General features: G+C 41.7%; 1 protein-coding gene across 4 annotated transcripts in view; it reads left to right on the top strand.

The window, feature by feature from the left end:
- The window catches only part of LOC143024942 (protein lin-54 homolog), a 55,981-nt gene that overhangs the window by 16,038 nt on the left and 19,653 nt on the right, over positions 1-20,290 (top strand). Inside the window, exons 4-12 of one of the 4 annotated variants that reach the window (XM_076184449.1) lie at positions 294-514; positions 1,170-1,421; positions 2,598-2,825; positions 3,677-3,802; positions 3,998-4,078; positions 7,519-7,626; positions 8,885-9,049; positions 12,503-12,688; positions 16,364-16,560. In XM_076184449.1, coding sequence (XP_076040564.1) covers positions 294-514; positions 1,170-1,421; positions 2,598-2,825; positions 3,677-3,802; positions 3,998-4,078; positions 7,519-7,626; positions 8,885-9,049; positions 12,503-12,688; positions 16,364-16,560 — 1,564 coding nt within the window. Of the gene's footprint in view, positions 1-293; positions 515-1,169; positions 1,422-2,597; positions 2,826-3,676; positions 3,803-3,997; positions 4,079-7,518; positions 7,627-8,881; positions 9,050-12,502; positions 12,689-16,363; positions 16,561-20,290 lie in introns of all 4 variants that reach the window. The other 3 variants (XM_076184448.1, XM_076184452.1, XM_076184451.1) reach the window with 3 other exon arrangements.

The following is a 20,290-nucleotide window of genomic DNA, read 5'->3' as shown; positions in this document are numbered from 1 at the left end:
TGAGGTGTCTGTAGAGCAGGGAAAAGTGCAAAAGATAAAAGTGAATGGAGGGAAAGTGTGAATATATAAAAGGTTGCTCAGTATGAAGGGATGCTCTCATCTGCTCCATAAATTATTTTAAGTGGATGAGAAGGGAGTTTTCCTATAACAAAGCAAGAAAAGTAAACTACCTCCAGTTATTTTATTTTATTTTTATTTTTTCAGGCATTTGTGTGTTAACATATTTCACATGTAACTATGCATTTCTATTTTGTTTTCATTAAATCATTTTCTGATATTTTGCTTATCAACAGGAGATATGGAGATGTTGCATCACCATGGAGGTGAGCTCATCTCTGTGGGTCCAGATGATCTCCATGCCAGTGTTGGTGAAACCATCTTGCCAGACCACCCCAGCACTCAGACCAGCACACCAACCCATCATCAGATACTAAGTACTACTGATGGTGCTCATCACTTCATCAAAAATAGTATGGGAAACCTGGTTATGCTACAGCAGAATCAAGTTGACCTGGTATGATTGGGAGTCCAACTGTCTTTGTCCACTTCTTGATTTCTTGTTGATTAATGTTCAAACTAACAATTGATTTGAAAGAGTCAGGTACTTGTTTTAGAAGATAGTCATAATCATGATGAAAAATACATGTTTACATGATGGAGCAAAACAATATATGGGGAAGAATTTAATATTTAATGGGCTTTGAAATTTTTTAAATCCTCCCACTCATCTTGCTGTATCTTGCTGCATTGCTTCTGGCCCAGGGTGTTGGGTGAGATGCAAGGATGACCCATCATCCATGAGGAGCCAAGATGGGGAGGGAGGGAGGGGTGGTGGATAGGAGTGGAATGGGTGGCAGTGGATAAATACCTTTTGACTTTAGCTACCTCCCTGGTAAGGATGGATTTTTGATCATGGTTTAGTAAACTAATACTGTAAACTGACTTCTTTAAGCTGAGTTTAAGCTTACTCTTCCTTTGTATAAACAGTTTTAGTTTACATACTAGAGTCATACTCTTAGTTAGCACTGCACATAAGAATTTAAGGTTTGGCAGAACTTTCTGAGACTTGATAAATTTATCAGAACAAAATTTAAGAAACTTTAATCAGTCTAGAAAGTTCCGAACCCAGTTTGAAGAGAATGGGCTTAATGGTAATTCTTGTTTTTCAGAGTTCGTTATCATTAGGTGTTGGAAATCGGATATTTCCGACAAGTGGGCAGGTGGTCAATGCAGGTGGGAATCTAAGTGCAACAAATACTGTAAAACCGGTGGTCATCAATGCATCACAGTTGCCATCATCTCTGTCATCGTCACTTTCTTCATCAGTGCGCCAACCAGTCATGGTGACACAAACCACCAATCAGCCAATCAAAACGGTTCAATTGAAGCAGACTCCAGTATCACAGTCACACAATAGTGGGGTATGTTCCATTTGCTGTTAACATTAATGGGGAACTCACGCTGTTGAATCAGTTCTCTCTTGCAGGAAACCTTTAACCCCAAGATATTTTTGTGTTTGGAGAGTGCAAGGTTATGTGTTCTATACCTTTATGGTAGGTGTATCTGGTGCAGATGGTGTTATGTGAAGCTGATTGTGTGTTCATACTGTTTCAGTGCTGGGTGATGATCTGATCAGAATGAAGGTGAATTGTGTATCAGTAGTGTTTTCTGTGGACCTAAATTTCATGATGCATGTTGTAGGATGGAGTTATTTGGGCTATTTTGTAAGTTTTGTTTATGTGTATTTTATGTGTAGATGTGTTTTTGGGTAGTAGGGGTAGAGTCTAATATATTTGTGGGCATTACTTTGAGTGGGTGAGGAGATGATGTCACCATATAATGAAGCAGTGAGGGTAAACCAGTTCTGGCTGTCAGGCCCTATTCTGGAAGTGCTGTGCCTTGCTGCATTGCCCTTGTGGTGTGGGATAGAGATGATCCCTCATCCACAAGGTGCTGGGATGGGTAGAGTAGTGAGTTTTAATATGTGTGAAATGTATGGATGGTACTGTGGTGAATGGAAAGGTGTGGGTGGGGGGATGGGGTTAGGGAGTGGTTATATGTGAAGGATATTTTGATGCAGCCTGAAGGGATTTCTCCCCATCTTCTCTTTTTCTATATGAGGGGACAGAGAAGGGGATCATGGATTAAATGAAGTGGCCTGCTGTGGATGTGCTCTGTCTTGCTGCATTGCTTCTGACCCAGCGCAGTGGGCAAGATGCAAGGATGACCTGTCATCTATGACGAGCCAAGATGAGAGGGAGGGAGGGGTGGTGGATATGAGTAGAATGGTTGAGAGTGGAATTATACCTTGAATTTGGCTACCTCCCTTGTAAGGGGGAAAGAGCCACTGGTATATGTATGTATGAAATGTGTGTGTGTGTGTGTGTGTATTTACCTAGTTGTATTATACAGTAAGGGAGCTATGTTCGTAGTGACCTGTCTTTGTATCTTTTAGCATCAAGTTTTTGTGTGTGTATGCTTTGACTTAATCCCCTTACAAAGTGGAAAGTGCCATTAGTATGTATATATATCTATTCAAATAATAATGTTTTAAGTATTTTATTGATATTCATTGTTTAAATTGTCTTCAATTACAGACAATAACCAAAGTGATAATCACAAGTCAACCTGGCTCAGTGGGGACTTCAGGTGTCACCAGTATAGGTGGGCAGCAGGTCAGACTCGTCAACAGCCAGAGTGCTGTGACGTCAGGCACCTCGGTGTCCAACACGCTACTCAATTCCCCTACCAAACTCACACTCCAGCAGGCCCAGCAGATGGGATTGCTGTCACCAACCAAGGCTGTGCCACAGTCTCCTAACAAAGTAAGGCTCCTTTAGATTACTAGTGGTACATCATGTGTTGGCAACAGTCATAAGCTTATGATACAACATGTATAAAGGAGTTTATAGTTTTAATGTGATTGTGATACCAAAATTGCTTCATAGTAACAGTGTTTAAACTATTATCCACTCAATTCATCCTGTATACTATTTCCCACAGAACAAATTAACCATTTTATTCATGTTTCACTCAGTCCTCTTATTCTTTTATTGCCATAACTATAAGAAAATTGCATTACATTACTTTCCTGACAGTAGTCAGTTTACCCTTAGGACATCTTTCCCATGTAGCTTGAAGTGTGTAAGTGGTCTTATATGAACATATCATGGGACATTCAGAGTTGGCTAAAGCAGATGCTTCAGCAGAACATGCTAGAATTGTTTTTGTGTTTGATTAAGTGCGATATGGTATGAGAAGTCTACAGTTAGGTTGTAGTGCCCCTCCATAGAGTCCACACACACACACACACACACTTCAAAGGTATAAATCCACTCCCGCCCATATCATCACCACATACTCCACTCCCATGAAGAACCAAGGAATGATTTCACTGGTCCCTTCCCCATTTACAAAGGCTTTGCTATAGGTGGTCCATATATACTGTGTCTGGCAACACTGCTTCTGACCCAGGGCAGTGGACAAGGTGCAGGGATGACCCGTCATCCAGGAGGTGCTAAGATAAGAGGGAGGGTGGAGGGGTGTGGAGTGTATTCAGGGATGGAATGGGTGGGAATGATTTTATGCCTTTTCCTTTTTGGCTACCTCCCTTGTAAGGGGGAAAAAGCCTTGGTATATGTATGTATGTATGTACAATATATATATTGCTCCTCAGATTGTTGTGCAGAGAGTGAGCGTTAGTGGTGGATCTCCGGTGAAATCTCCGAGTAAGGTTATGATTCCTGTATCCATGGCCATGAAGTCGCCCACCAAGATTGCGCCAGCACCGACCACTCAACAGGTATCTTTTTCATGTTTCATTCTGTGGCATTTGTGAACATGTTTTGATGTTTGATAAATAGTATGGTTTTTATGCCGAGTCAAAGCATACCCACATACCCACCCCATTGTCACACCACTCCCAATGTTAGCACTTCGGTTCTGGTAGTCACCTAGTGACACTGAATGGAGTTAACAAGTGAATTTGTTTTTGCAGATTGGAGGAGCTGCACGGAATCTTTTGGGAAGTCCACAGAAAATTGTTATTAAAAGTGCAGTTCCAGGCACAAGTCAAACGGTAGGTTTCCTCCATATGTTTGTTCCTCACTTATTATTTCTTTTTAATGATACTTCATTCATAATTAGCCAATATGAAAGGGACAACAAATGGGTTGTGGAATGGGTGAAGAGTGGCTATATGCTTTGACTAAATGGAAGGAGTGAATAGAGGAAAATTATGGGTGGATGAAGGGATTATATGGCCTCAAGGGATGTTCTCATTTGTATCAGTGGTCTAGGTGGATGAGGAGAGGTTTGTGCTTTGAGTCAGCCATGTTTTGTAAGGGGGAAATGGTCTTTGGTACATGTGTATATGTATGTCTTCTTTGTTTGACGCAGCTTGAAGGGCTCTCCTCCTGTCCTCTCTGTTTTTCCCATGAGGGTATTTGAAGGGAGTGTTTCTGTGTTGTGTTGATGAAGCTGCCCAGCTGTGGATGTGCCATGCCTTGCTGCATTGCTTCTGACCTGGGCAGTAGGAAGGTGACAGGGATGACCCTTCATCCATAAGGAGCTAAGATGAGAGAGGAACAGTGGGTGGTAAATAGGAGTGGAATGGGTGGGAGTGGGTGTGTACCTTGGCTGGCTTCATCATTTACTAGATAGAGGAGGTCCTTGTTATGCAGGTAGATTCTTGGCTTTACAGACATTCCACTTGTATCGAAAGCCATCATCACTCCATTTATCCATTTCATTCCTAGTATTCACAAGCTCACTCCATCCCAAATTCGCTTTCTTAGTCTTTTCTCATTCTTCCCATATGCACACACCACCTTGGCACTCTGTTTGACTTTATTTGAGAGCCTATCCTAACCCCTGCTGTCTGCTTCACCTCCTCATTTCTCACTATCCATTCTTGTCATATCTATCATGTTTCTCAAACACTTAACCTCTTCACTCCGGGGCACATTGCACGTCTGGCAGCATTAGCTGCCCGACATGCGATGTTGTGACATAATAATCGCATTATAAAAAAATTAAGTCTGTGCTCAATCGTTCGTTCTCTTTCACCTGTGAATTTTAATAACCATAGAAAATATGATGAAGCCAGTTTAGAGAGAATGGAGGTTACATAGGTACAACTACAAGAAAAATAATCAAGACGTCGGCATCATCGCGTACCCACTTTCTCATGAAGCCTACATAGGCGTCACTAATGGAAGTGGTTAATCTCAACACAAACAGTAGCCCAACATTTCTTCCCAGTGAGATCTATGGGAGGACCCAAGGACTGTTACTGGCATCATGGTGTCGCAGGTTCTGTTCACATAAGCTTAGGAACTGATTTAGATTTATCATTTTTGTTTGATATGTGGCATATATGTAATGTGAGGGAAAACTAGGCACTACTGGTACATACATACTGAAGAAATGATCAATTAATCTATTGCCCCTAGTCTCGCTTGGAAAAAACACAACCTCTAGGAAATTGACAACCACTCCCATGCATTACCATAAGTCTTAGAGAAGAAATATTGTGTTGTTGTCTGGGAATTGTTATTGTGGGGCAACTATGAGGTGGTCTGTGTCTTCTGTGTGATGGTTGCATCTGGGGAAGCTTGAATCTGTGGCCAAGCATATTCTGTTTTGGTGCTGTTTTAATGCTGAATAGTGTCCTGAGCATAGATATGCCAGTGTGGTTCTTGTCAGGTGTGGGAGGGTCTCTGTGATAGAGGAAAACTCTGTTCATAGAGAAATGATGACACTTTCATACTACGACTGTCCCTCTGTTATGCTGTCCCCCAACCCCTTGTTACTGTCCTGTACAATTTCTCTGAATATTCATTTCCTTTTTCGCCTACCTACCCTGTGGTGGGGGCAAAAGAATACTGCCACCAAGTATTTCCACTTGGATCGTAAGAGGCGAGAAAAATGGGATGGGGATTGGGACCAGGCATCCTTCTCCCTGTAGTCCCACAGGGGACATTCCTAAAAAAAGTAAAGGCATAAGAGATATCACATAGATCCCAAAAATGGAGACCATTATGCATACTTGAAAAGTTTGCAAAATGGTCCACACTAACTGTAGGTCAGATGCTGGAAAAATAATACATATACCAATGGCATTTTCCCACTTACAAGGGAGGTAGCCAAAGTCAAAGGCATAAATCCACTCCCACCCATACTCCATTCCCACTCAACACCCTACGTCCTGCCCTCTTTTCTTGTCTCCTCCTGGATGACAAATCATCCCTACATCTTGCCCACTGCTCTGGGTCAGAGGCAATGTAGCAAGACACAGCACATCCACAGCAAGGCTGCTTTACTTAATTGGTGTCCCCTCCTCCCCATCCCCTCATGCAGAAAAAGAGATGGGGAAAAGTCCTTTCGGGCTGCATCAAAATATCATTCACACCTATGCCCTCACCCCCCTATCCACCACCCACTCCCTTCCGTGCATCACAGCATCATCCATACACAACCATTTTCCATTCACCCCTATCTTATGTCTTCTCCCTTTCTCATCAACATTTCCTCTTTCCCAATGCCTCTTTTACCCCATCTATCCATCTCATCCTTGGTCTCCATTCATTTACTACACGGATGGCAAAGGTGTTCCTACCCACTTCCAAATTAAATCTACTTCCATACTTTTGATGTCATTTCCCTTTAGAATCTTAAAGACCTGTATCAAATCACCCTTGAGTCAGCATTGAACAGTACCTACATTGTTTAGGACTGGCCACAGAATCAGATTGCCTCAGATATAATCTCAGATGAGAGGGAGGGTGGGAGGGGTGTGGAGTGTATTTAGGGATGAAATGGGTGGGAGTGTTTTTATGCCTTTCCCTTTTTGGCTACCTCCCTTGAAAGGGGGAAAAAGCCTTGGTATATGTATGTATGTATGTATAATCACAATGTAGAAGACACAGCTCACCTCATCTTACACTGCTCTACTTTGGCCCTACCCAAACAACAAAGGATTACAAAGGCGGAGCATGCCGACAGGAGACCTTTTGGTCCATATCTAGGTCGGATGCGAAAAAAAATCATAATAATAAATTAATAAAAACTATAATAATGTAAATAACAAATGAAATACATAAATGCATAAGTATAGTTAAATAATAAACAAACAAGTAAATAGTGATTAATTGACATATAACTAATAATAAATGAAAATCAAACAGACAAATGATAACAAAAAAACAGCACAGTATCTCCACCTTGAATGACTTGTGGGCCAATCCAGTTGCCATTGCCAGTCACCTGAGAGCTCTGGGTCTTCTGCAAGAGAGACCTGGGCTAACATGGTGATTGATTGCATGTAAAAATACATACATACATATACCAAAGGCTTTTTCCCCCTTACACAGGGGTAGCCAAAAAGAAAAAGGCACAGAAACCACTCCCATCCATTTCATTTCCCATATATTCCACTCCTCTCCACCCTTCTCCCTCCCTCCCATCTTGGCACCTCTCCATATTTGAAATTACTTATGGCTCATGTTTTTTTTACAGAATACGATACGATCAGGGCAAATTGTCACATCTGGACAGCAAGTTATCAAAATTCCCACCAGTCAGCTCTCAGGTCAAACTCAAAATGTACAGGTTATTCAAAATAAGGTAAGTTCAAAGGCCGAGACACATCAGATTCAGTGATGGTTTTAGTTCAGGAGGTTTGTTACTTTCTTATTTAATGTTATTGGATTAGCGTGAAGGGCATGGATGGGAGTGGAATGAGTGGAAGTGGGTACATGCCTTTTGACTTGGCTACCTCCCAAGTCAAAAGCTATAAACCCACTCCCACCCATTCCACTCCTGTCCATCTCCCTTTCCTCCCTATCATCTTAGTTCCTTGTGGATGATTATCCCTGTATCCTGCCCACTGCCCTGGATCAGAAACAATGCAGCAAGACACAGCACATCCACAGCAAGGCTGCTTCACTTAATTGGCAATTCCCCCTCCCCCAACCCCTCATGCAGAACAAGAGAAAATGTGGAGAAATTCTTTGGGGCTGTGTCAAAATATCATTCACATATAACCACTCCCTAACTCATCCACCCTAATCATCCCCCATCCCCTCCCTTCCTTGCATCATGGTATCATCTATACACAGCCATTTTCCACTTAACCCTATCTCCTGGGCATGGTGTGGTGGTATCTATATTGTGGGATTACCCCCAAACCCCCAGCATGGAAGGAATTGAGGGCTAAACCACCACAAGAAGCCCTTGGGAGATGGGATTGCTTGGCCAGAAAGTCTAGGGAAGGATAACAACAGCTAGTGCAATGTGGCAGAGGAACAGGGATGACCCTTCGTCCATGAGGTGATGAAATGGGAGTTGTATTAAGTGAGTCATATGTGTGAAGTGGGTATGTGATTTGACTTGGTCACCTCCCTTATAAGAAGAGAAAGAACTTTTGATATGTATGTAAAGTATGTTTATGTACAGCCTAGGAGGAAGAGGAGAGCAACTGACTATTGCTTGCTCCTGTTATGAAAAAAGTAGGGGGGGAGTGAAGATTATATTTCCAGGTGGAGATAATGATGGTGAAATGTTCAGGAGATGATCCTCTTTGACATTAATTGCACAGGACCATCTTGTACATATGCCCAACATTTGCCTCTATGTAAACCATTTGTATATAAAACATATTTTCTTCTATTTTCTACATGTTGTTGTTTAACCTTTACCTATAGTGTTTTGTATGTTTTTCTTGCCTTTCCTAAACTACTCTTATATTTTTTGGTATCTTTAGCAACTAATATGTATATATCTTAGTTACTTTCACTAAGCAGTTCCTGTATGTATATTCATTTGTTAGCAAACTTGTATATGTTACTTTTGGTGACCAGGATTGTTTTCTTTCAAATAGCAGATGCCGCAGATGAACTATGTACGTCTAGTGAATCCCAGTGGTGGTACTAGTAGTGGAGGAAGTGGAGGCTTGACCACCTCCACAGTGTACAAAGGTTCTAACAAACCCATAGCCCCTGCCAGCACTCAACCTATTAAAATTAAAGCCATTGCACCTAATCAGCAGGTTTGTTGCTTTCGAAGGACACAATATTAGTTTAGATATCTAATAGTTTGGTCCAACATTTAACTATATGACATTGTTGTCCGTTTTGCACTTTTGTAGAATTTTCTACCCACCAAGTAACCCAGCATTTTTGTAGTTGAGAACTTTACAAGATTAGTCATGAAATGTACTTTTATTTATTTATTTATTTATTTTTTTTTCTTCTTCTTCTTCTTAAGAAATAAAGACCATAGGTTAGTGTTAGAGGTTAATGTAGAAATATTTGTAGTTAATAATTTATAACAGAACCAAATATGGTACCTGTTAGTGTTGGTCCTGCAAAATGGATTTCAGAGAGAATGATCTCCCTGCTATCTTCAAAACCCATCAATACCCTCTACTCCATCTAGAGGTACATCCCCAAGGGGCTGACTTGGTCTCCAGCCTGGGTCCAAGATATCTATCAACTCTTGATGTATTTCCTTTCATGTCAAGGACCTAAAAGTGAAAATCAACAAGAAACTAAACATTGTAATAAGTAAGGATTTAGTCATAAGAACCACACTCGACTATGCTTCCACACAATGGTTCCTTATGATAAAGAAAATAGACACCCGACAAACTACACAAAAGAAATCATTAAGAATAACAACTGGGTGCATTACAACCATCCCATAAGAACATCTGTATTCAGAAACCAAAATATTTGCCCCGTAGATCAGCATTTCAAGATGGTAGGCTTACAGGTCTTTGCAAGAGCCCTTGGTCCCATCCTAGTTGAAAAGAAAACATACATCAGCAGTATGATGCTCAGACATCTACAACAATGTACATCCTACACGTCACAACACACACACACACACACACACACACACACATATATATATATATATATATACATTATATATATATATATATATATATATATATATGTATATACACATATGTAACATACACCCATACCCATCCAAGACCTATTCATTGTTTCACCCATCTTACATTTTTATGGACCAAGATACCTGTTCCCTGCCACTCATTTGGCTGTAAGGCAATGCAGCTGGTTTACCCCCACCACATTATTATATGGTGACCCCCCCATCTACTCGGGAAAAAATATATATATACATGTATATACCTCTCCTAGGGGCATCAAACACAATCAGCTAGGAGCTGATATAGGAGAAATCACACATCCTACTACTACTATAAGCCCTAAAAACAATTACAGGCTGCACAAATACAACACCTACAGACCATTTACACCATGAAACAAAAGTCCTCAAAGTCAAGGACCACCTCGACATGAGAGGCACACAAAACACTTGCTGCAGCCACCACAAACACATCACACCACTACACTACATAACAGAACACCCACACACACCAAGAAACATTAAAACTACACCCAAAGACCTTTATTACGCACAGATACTCTCTTCTCTTCCCCCACAACCACCAAATACCAGCCTCCGGAAACATATTCATAATCATATCACTCGCCGCTCCATTAACACACTGAAATACAACACACTGCTGCATGCCAGACCCCCTGATATCCACCCTTCTGAATCCTCTCTCCCACGAAAGGACAGAATCCGCTTGGCCAGACTGCGATGCGGTCACCACCCAGCACTTCTAAGCTACCAGAAGAGGCTGGACGACCGTGTTGTGAACAGCTGCCCAGGATGTAACACTTCACCCCATACCATACAACACATAATGGAAGACTGCATTATACACAATCATGCACGCAAACAACACAACATACACTCTATAAGGATTTGTGGGAAAACCCAGTTTCGGCTGTTGAAAGTGTCTTCCCAGAGAGATTTGTGGGCTGTATTCATGCTGGGGTGTTGTATAATTGGCCAAGTGGGCCAATATAAGTAGGTGACAGGTTTCTGTCACATCCTGGGAAACCTCTTCAAGGGGCATCAAACACAATCAGCTAGGAGCCAGTATAGCAGAAATCACACATATTTCTATTTTGCAAGGAGATTCGACCATCATTGGCTAGGACCCAATATAGAAGGGAACATGTCTGACTCATGGGGAACTACATATCTACTCTCATGCAAAAAGATCACAACACCACGTGATCCAAAAGATTGCTGATAACCACAGGGAAAAAACGGAAAAGAAAACTAGAATTCCCAAGCGCTTTTGTGATATTTCACACCTTCAGGGGATTACAACAAAGAAAATTGTCACATAGGTTTATAAGAGGTAATACAATAAACTAGGAAAGGAACGGACATATCTACTCTCATGCGTGCCCATTTGCGTTATTTACATAATTGTGTGGGCATGATGTCATTTATAGCTACATTGGGATGGAAAGGGAGTTGGGAGATAGGGTTAATGAAAGAGTATTGGGAAGGTTTGGACACATATAAAGAATGAGTGAAGAAAGATTAGTAAAAGGGGTGTAGGAGGCAGAGATGGAGGGAGTGAACATGAAGGGGCAACCAAGGATGAGATGGATGGATGGGGTAAAAGGGGCATTGGGAAAGAGGGGAATGTCTGTTGAGGAAGGAAGGTAGCAGACAGAAGATAAGGGTGAGTGAAGAATGTGTATGGATGATACTGTGATACTTGGAAGGGAGTGGGTCTGGGATGTGGGATTTAGGGAGTATGTGTGAATGATTTTTTTACCCACCCTAAAGGGATTTCTCCCAATCTTTTTCTGCATGAGGGAATGGAGAAGGGGGGGTGTCACTGATTAAATTAAGCATCCTTGCTGTAGATGTGCTGTGTCTTGCTACATTGTTTATGACCCAGGGCAGTGGGCGAGATGCAGGGATGACCCATCATCAGGAGGAGGCAAGAAAAGAGGGAGGAAGGAATGGTGAATGGGAGTGGAGTATGTGGGAATGAAATGAGTGGGAGTGGATTTATGCCTTTGACTTGGCTACCTCCCTTGTAAGGTGGAAAAAAACCTTTGTATATGTATTCTAATTATGTCCATATACCAGAAAGCTCTTTACTCCTTATGACAGGGAGGCCCAATCATTACTCATCCACACCCATCCAATATCCATTTGTTTTCCTATTTATCTCAACTCCTTGTGGATAAAGAGTCATCCCCAGGCCCCACCTTACCCACTGCCTGGTTCAGAAACATTGCAGTAAGACACAGCACCTCCACAGCAGGGCCCAACAGCTGAAGCTGGTTTACTCCCACTGCTTCATTACATGGCAACCTGGTGAGATTAAACCAGCTTCATTGGGCCCTGCTTTGGGGGTAGTGCCTTGCTGCATTACTTCTGACCGGTGGGACAGGGATGACCCTTTATCCACAAGAAACTAAGATAAAAGGGGAAAACAAACAGGTGTTGGATGAGTGGCAGGTGGACGTATTTGTTTTACTTTTCCTATTTTTCTCCATGTTGAGGAACAAACTAATGCAAGTTAGCATGAGGAAATATTGCAGAATTGTCATTACTGTGTTCTAAAATAATTTACAAACCACAGGGAAAATTGCTGAGCAATCAACGAGTAATCATTCCGGTGTCTGGCACATCGAGTGGTACCAATATTCAACAGATTCGGCCACAAACCACGTCACTCACATTACCAGCCTCTTCTTTACCCCCTGGGGTTCTCTCCAACACTCAAACTGGCTCTGTTGTCGTTATACCTGCACAGTATTTGACACAGGTAAGTTTGTATTTTTGTCTTCAGCTGTAATGTGAAACCTATTATGTTCCTTGATTTTATTGTTTAGTGTGTGTGCGTGTGTACATGCTTGTGAAAGAGAAAGAGAGAAGCAAGAAACCACTTGAACCACTATGTTCAGGCTGCCACTCAGCACTAAAATAATACCAACACAGAATAGGCCTGGCTATGGAAACAAACTGCCGAATGAAATGATCAAGGAGAAGACACAGAATACTTCATTAGTACCTTGAAAGTGGCAGTTGCCGACAAGATTGACAAGTTAAACACCATATGAGTACGGAGCCTTTATTTGTACGACGTACAAATAAGCAAAACGTTTTTCAAATAAAGCCTCCTTCCTCATATGGTGTTAAACTCGTCAATCACTTCATTAGTACCTCATCTTGAGGACCCCATCAACAATATGATCTGGTTATAGGCTGCTGGACAGATCTTGTTGGATCTGACTAGATTGGATCATATATGTACTGACTTTGGTTTATCAGACCTAGACTTCTTATCAAGGGGAGAGGGTGCCAGCGAGTTAGGAGTAAGTCTTATGGAGAGAGGCATTCTCGTAAACCCCACTCGCGGCTCATGACGCATACATAGGTGTCATTATATTCAGGAGGTTAAAGAATCTATACATCTCGTACCAAGGGCTTTTTCCCTCTTATAAGGGAGATAGCTAGTCAAAAGACATGTACCCACTCCCACCCATTTCACTCCCACTTATTCTACTCCCATCCACCACCCTTTCCTCCCTTTCATCTCAGTTCCTCATGCATGAAGGGTCATCCCTGTCTCCCACCCACTGCCCTGAGTCAGAAACAATGCAGCAAGATACAGTACATCCACAGCAAGGCTGCTTCACTTATTAGTATCTCCCTTCACTCTGTCCCCTCATACAAATAATAGAGAAGACAGGGTGAAAACCTTTCAGGTTGCATCAAGATATCATTTACACATAATCACTTCCTACCCCCATCCCTACCCCCTCCTTTCATTGCATCACACTATCATCTATACACAGCCATTCTCCACTCACCCCTATATCCTGCCTTCTTCCTTGCTCAACAGATATTCCTCACTTGCTCAAAGCCCCTTTCACCCCATTCATCCATTTCATCCTCAGTCATCCCCTCAAGTTTACTCCATCCACCTCTGCCTTCCACACTTCTTTTACTAATCTTTCTTCACTAATTCTTTCCATGTGTCCAAACCATCCCAATACTCTTTCATCAGCCCTATATGCCATCTTCTTTTCCACTGTTGCTGTCCTCCTTACCTCCTAGTTTCTCACTCTATCCAACTTTGTAACCCATACCATACTTCTCAGACATTTCATGTCAAACACATTTAAAATTTTCTACTCTGCCTATCTTAAATTCAAAGTCTCATCTCCCCTTCATACAATCTCCTCTTTGCAACCATTCCCAGTTGCCTAAAGACCAATGTTCTCTCATATGCAGATGATTTAATTATAATAACCCAGCACAGTAAATACAAGACAACAGCAAAGAACACCCAAGCCTCCTTGAACAAATTGGAATAATGCCTCAAAAATAACAGAATGAAAGCTTCACCCCCAGAAATTAACAGTAGCACTGCTCTCTCCAGACAACTATGAATAAAGAAAAAACCACCCTACAGTAAAATAAAATTAAATAGCCAAACCCATACATTAGAAAGGAACCCAAAAATTCTGGGCCTAACATTTGATATTTATGCGACATTTAGCTTATGTATATGAGACCTGACTGCAAAACTCAACATGAAAACAGACCATTTAAAAACCATCATTAGCATTAACTTTGGACAACAAAAAGAAACTCATAACTATCATTAAACAGTTCATAAAAACAGCCATAGAATATGCCTACACAGGATGGTTGCCAGCAATCAGCAAATCAAACTAAAACAATTTACAAGCAGTGGAGAATGGAGCACTGAGGATAACAAAATACACCAAAAACCACCCTTGTAGGACACCTACTTATAGAAACCAAAATCCTCCCAATAGAACATCATATGGAAGTGACAGAAACACAATTCTACACCAGAACCCTAAATAACACACACCCTTCACACTATATTTCACAAATATCACCAACAGAACACAGCAAATATAACTACACCAGCAGCATACTACTCAGACATCTACAATAACTTACCTTCTATATCACACAAAAGATCCATACAAAAATATACATACATGCATATACCAAAGGCTTTTTCCCCCTTATAAGGGAAGTAGCCAAAAAACAAAGTCATAAAAACCACTCCCACCCATTCAATCCCTAACATACTCCACTCCCCTCTACCCTCTTCCCTCCCTCTTATCTTGGCACCTCCTGGATGACAGGTCATCTCTGCACTTTGCCCACTGCCTTGGGTCAGAAGCACACAAGACAGCAAATCCACAGCAGCCCCCTTTCTCCGTCCAGTAATGCAGACAAAGACAGGGAGAAATCCCTTCAGGCTGGGTCAATTTATTTCTCGCACATACTCCCTCACCCCCCCAGCCCCACCCACTCCACCTCATGCATCACAACATCGTCCATACACAACCATTCTCCATTGACCCCTATCTTTTTCCTCTCCCATCCTTCCTCAACACACATCCCCCACTTTCCCAACGCCCCTTTTACCCCATCCATCCATCTCATCCTAGGTCAACCCCTCATGTTCACACCTTCCACCTCTGCCTTCCACACCTCTTTTACTAGTCTTTCTTCACTCATTCTTTCCATGTGTCCAATGTATCCCAATACTCTATCATCAACCCCATCTCCCAACTCCAATACAAAAACACTCCCAGGTAATTGAATAAGCCTTTCAAGAAAGACTCCCAAACTCGATACTTCAACCCCCCCCCCCCCAGACATAAGCCCCACAGAAAACCCTCCCACTCTAGACAAGAACCACACAAGTACAACTGTGCTTAGGATACAATTTGGCATTAAGACAGTACCAGTACAGAATAGGCCTGGCCACTAACTTAACTGCTCCAGATGCAACCACCACTCAGAAGACACGGAACACCCCACACTAACAGTCTCCAGACAGCAACACAATATCTCTTTCATAAGTGATTAATGGTCCTGCCCAGATGCTGTTGTTGGTTTCCAGGAGGCTGCAGTCTTATGCAAGAAAGACCAGGATTGACTGATTGAAATATACACACATACCAAAAAGTCTTTTCTACCTTATGAGGGGATTAGCCAAGTCAGAGCATACTCGTACCCCACACTTGTCCCGCATCTATCCAAAACCAAACATTCTTCTTCTAATATAAGTTTATGTAATTTGTGCTGCATTTTTAGCTTTCTAGCATGTAATGAATATGTTTTCATAATATAAAATCTTTTCCACTTGACATGGTGATGCCTTAACAAATTTTGCACTGTTCATAAATGGATGATTTTATTCTTCAGTAATGGCATCAATGTAGTAAAGTATCATAATAATACCTGTGGTCATTTTTATCTAGCTAACACGAGATGATTTTACTTAGCTTTGTGGGCATGACTTTAGCAAATGGGCTATACAAATGGCTTATTATTCATTCAGCTTTCATCCAGCCTCACTTTTCATGCACACTTTTGCTTGACATTAGCTGTGTGCTTTATATGTGTATTTTTCTGCTTTCTTAATAAGATGTTTATTTTCTAGTTACAAGGTGGAAGCAACAATAATGTGGGGACATCTATACAAGTAACAAATCAACAATCCTCAAATGCTGTTTCTATGGCAACCACAACTCCACAGCAAACGCCTAAGCCGCAGCCTCCTCCAAGGATGGTTATAGATGCAAATGGCATTAGACCGAGGAAACCTTGCAACTGCACAAAAAGTCAATGTTTAAAACTGTGAGTGAAGAATTTGATTATTATTTATCTGGAGAAGGAATACATAAGTCTTGTTGATTTTTTAATATTAAGTGTAGGTGTTGGATTGTTAAGATGGGTGAGGGGTGGGTGCAGCTCAGGCTGGCTACTTCCCTTGTAAAGGGGAAGAAGCCTTTTGGTATATAGATTAGACATATATTGACTACTGTCATAATTTTTATATAGATATAAGATATATGGGATAGGGGGTAAGTTGTTGAGAGTTTTTACAAGATTAGTAGAGCTTGTGTTAAAATTACAAATGGAGATAGTTGCAGGCTTTAGGTAAAGGTGGGACTTTACCAAGGATGTGTCATGTCACCTTGGCTGTTCAATTTATACATGGATTGGGTGGTGCGAGAGGCAAATGCAAGGGTAATGGGCCAGGGATTGGAGATGGTTAAAGAAAGTAGAGAAAAATGGGAGATCAGTCAGTTGCTGTTTGATGACAACACTGCTTGTAGCAGGATCAGAAGAGGGATTAATGAAGTTAGTGACAGAGTTTGTGAAGGTATGTGAAAGAAGGAAGTTGAAGGTAAATGTGGATAAAAGTAAGGTGATGAAATGTACAAGGGAGAGGATGGCAGCAAATTGGAAGTGAGTGTTTAGGGAGAGAGAGACTGAAGGAAGTGGATAGCTTTAGGTACTTGGGGCCAAATGTGGTGGGAAAGGAAGGAGTGGAGGTAGAATGTAGATTGATAGAAGCAAGTAAATGCCTTAGTGGATTAAAAAGTGTAATGAGAAATAGACATTTTGGAATGGATGCTAAAAAGAGATTGTATGAAGGGGTTATTGTGCTGATAGCACTGTACTGGGCAGAAAGATGGCATATAAGAGTTTAAATGTGTTTGAGATAAAATACCTAAGAAGTATGGTAGGGGTTACTTGGCTGGATAAAGTGAGAAACAAGGTGAGGAGGAGAGCGGGTGTAGAAATGGATTTGGGAAATAGGGTTGATGAAAGAGTATTGGGATGGTTTGGACACATGTAAAGAATGAGTGAAGAAAGATTAGTAAGAGAGGTGTGGAAGGCAGAGGTGTGGAGAGTGAACATGAGGGGGTGACCGAGGATGAGATTGATGGATGGGATGAAAGGGGCATTGGGAAAGGGGAATGTCTACTGAGGAAGGACAGGAGAAGACAGAAGATAGGGGTGAGTGATGAAAAGTTGTGTATGGATGATGCTGTGATGCATGGAAGGGAGTGGGTCTGGGATGGGGGGTGAGGGAATGTGTGTGAATGATATTTTGACGCAGCCTGAAGGGATTTCTTTCTGTTTTCTCTTTTTCTGTATGAAGTGACAGAGGGGATGAGTCGCTGATTAAATGAAGCGTCCTTGCTGTGGATGTACTGTGTCTTGCTACATTGGTTCTGACCCATCCCCACATCATTTTTATATACCAATTGGCTTCTCCCTATCAGGGAAGTAGCCAGTCATCCCCAACCCATCTCATTCTTATCTGTCACCCTTTTTCCTTTAATCTTATCTTCATGTAGTTGAAGGGTCATCCCTGTTCCCCACCCACTTCCTAAGTCAGAAGCAGTGCAGCAAGACACATCACATTCACAGCAAGACTCGATGCCTCATTTACACAGTGACCCTTACTCCTCATCCACTCTCTTGCAAAAAACCCGCAGTCTCCAGGAAACCAGTAACAGCCTCCGGTTGAGACCATAACCCACTGAGAGAAGATATATTATGTTGCTGTCTGAGTATTGTTAGTGTAGGGCATAGTAGTAGTGTTCTCTATCTTCTGTGTGGTGGTTGCATCTAAGGCAGTTTGAGTCTATGACCAGGTCTATTTTGTGTTAGTCTTAATGCCAGGTGGTGTCCTGAGCACAGGTATGCTATTGTGTTTCTTGTCAGATGTGGGAGGGTTTTCTGTGTGGGGTTTACATCTGGGAATTGTTGTAGTAACAAGTTTGGTGGTCTTTCTTGAAGGCTTGCTTAGTTATCTAGTTGTGAATATGTTTCTGTGTTGTTTGGGTGGTAGGTTATCATAGATGTTTGATTAGTATGCTGCTGGTGTAGTTTTTTATTGCATTCTGTTGGTGGTGCTTATGAGATATGTGAAGGGTGTCTAGTTTGGGGTTTTGGCATAGAGTTGTGTTCCTGTTATATTTACAGGATTCTATTGGAAGGAGTTGGGTTTCTGAGTGCAGGTGCCCAATTGCCATGGTTTTGGTGCATCCTGTTATTACCCTAAAGGTTCCATTTAGTAGTGTTTATAAGTTGCTTATGTTTGATTGGATGATTGGAGGGAATGGGTGGCTCTCCTGGTAAGTGATGAGATAGGAAAGTGTGTGGTGGAGTAGAAGGAAGTATCTTTAAGGTTAATGTGGATGAAGGTAAAACTGGGATGGGAGATGTGGATCTTTGTAAGTGCATATGGACCTGGTAGTGAGAAAAGAAGGCTTTTTGGATAGATTTATATGAGGGCTTAGAGTTTTGGGAGGAATGTCAGTATAGTAGTGTTAGATCTCAATTCTAGAGTAGGAAATGAACTAATAGACTGAGTGGTTGGGAAATTTGGTGTGCCAGATAAAAATCATAGTGGTCAATTGGTGGTGGAGATTAGCAAAAGAGATGTGGAAGGCAGAGGTGTATAGAATGAACTTGAGGGGACAACTGAGGATGAGATGGGTGGATGGAGTAAAAGGGGCTTTGAGCAAGAAGGTAATGTCTATTCAGCAAGGAGGAAGATGGCAGGGGATAGGGGTGAGTAGAGAATGGTTGTGTATGAATGAAATATTGATGCAGCCTGAAGTGATTTCTCCATTCTACTCATGAAGGGATGGAGAGGAGGGGAGGGTGTCACCATGTAAGTGAAGTGGATGTGCTGTAAATGTGTTATGTCTTTCTGTATTGTTTCCAACCCAGGCAGTGGGAAGGAGACAGGGGCGACCCTTCATCCATGAGGAGCTAATATAAGAAGGAAACAATGGTGGTGGATTGGAGGTGAATGGGTACAAGCGGGGACATGCCTTTGGTTTGGCTGCCTTCCTTATAAGGGGGGATGATGATGACGTTCCCTAGACTGTGCTGTGTCTTGCTGCATTGCTTCTGGCCTGGGCAGTGGGCAGGAGACAGGGATGACCCTTCATCCATGAGTAGCTGAGATGAGAGGGAAGCAGTGTTTTAGGTTACTCCACATTGTCTTCCTGCTATAAAGTTGGTTAACCACTTCTTGTTGTTAGAGAACATTTATGACTTTTCTGAATAGTATGCATGGTCTTTTGAGATGTTTTTGAGAGGAAGTGTCTGAGATGTATGGTGGTGGTTACAAGGTTGGATAGAGTGAGAAACGAGGAGGCGAGGCAAAGCAGTCCCATCCCACTGTGGAATATCAAGGCTGGAACAAAGCTATCCCATAAATCCCTTTTAGAGTATATGTTGTCTTGTTGGTGTGAGTAATTGTGTACAATCCAGACTTCCTTAATGTGTTGAATAATATGGGGTGAAATTAGGAAGGTTTAATGTAGTAGCACATTTGCAAAATAAGACTTATTGACCCACTGTTGGAGAATGAGATAAGATGGACAGAAAATCTGTATATTTCAACCACTAACTGGGGTCCTCTTCAGCAGAATGAAGAGGACCACAGATAGTGGTCAAAATATACAGATTTTCTGGCCATCTCATCCTCTGACAGGGGGTCAATAAGTCTCATGGGGTGAAATGTTACATCCTGGACAGATATCTGCAAAACATT

This window comes from Oratosquilla oratoria, chromosome 4 (assembly GCF_046742065.1).
Source record: "Oratosquilla oratoria isolate Oo_2021 chromosome 4, ASM4674206v1, whole genome shotgun sequence".
In the NCBI taxonomy this organism is placed as follows: domain Eukaryota; kingdom Metazoa; phylum Arthropoda; class Malacostraca; order Stomatopoda; family Squillidae; genus Oratosquilla; species Oratosquilla oratoria.
This window is presented reverse-complemented; position numbering and strand designations above follow the sequence as displayed.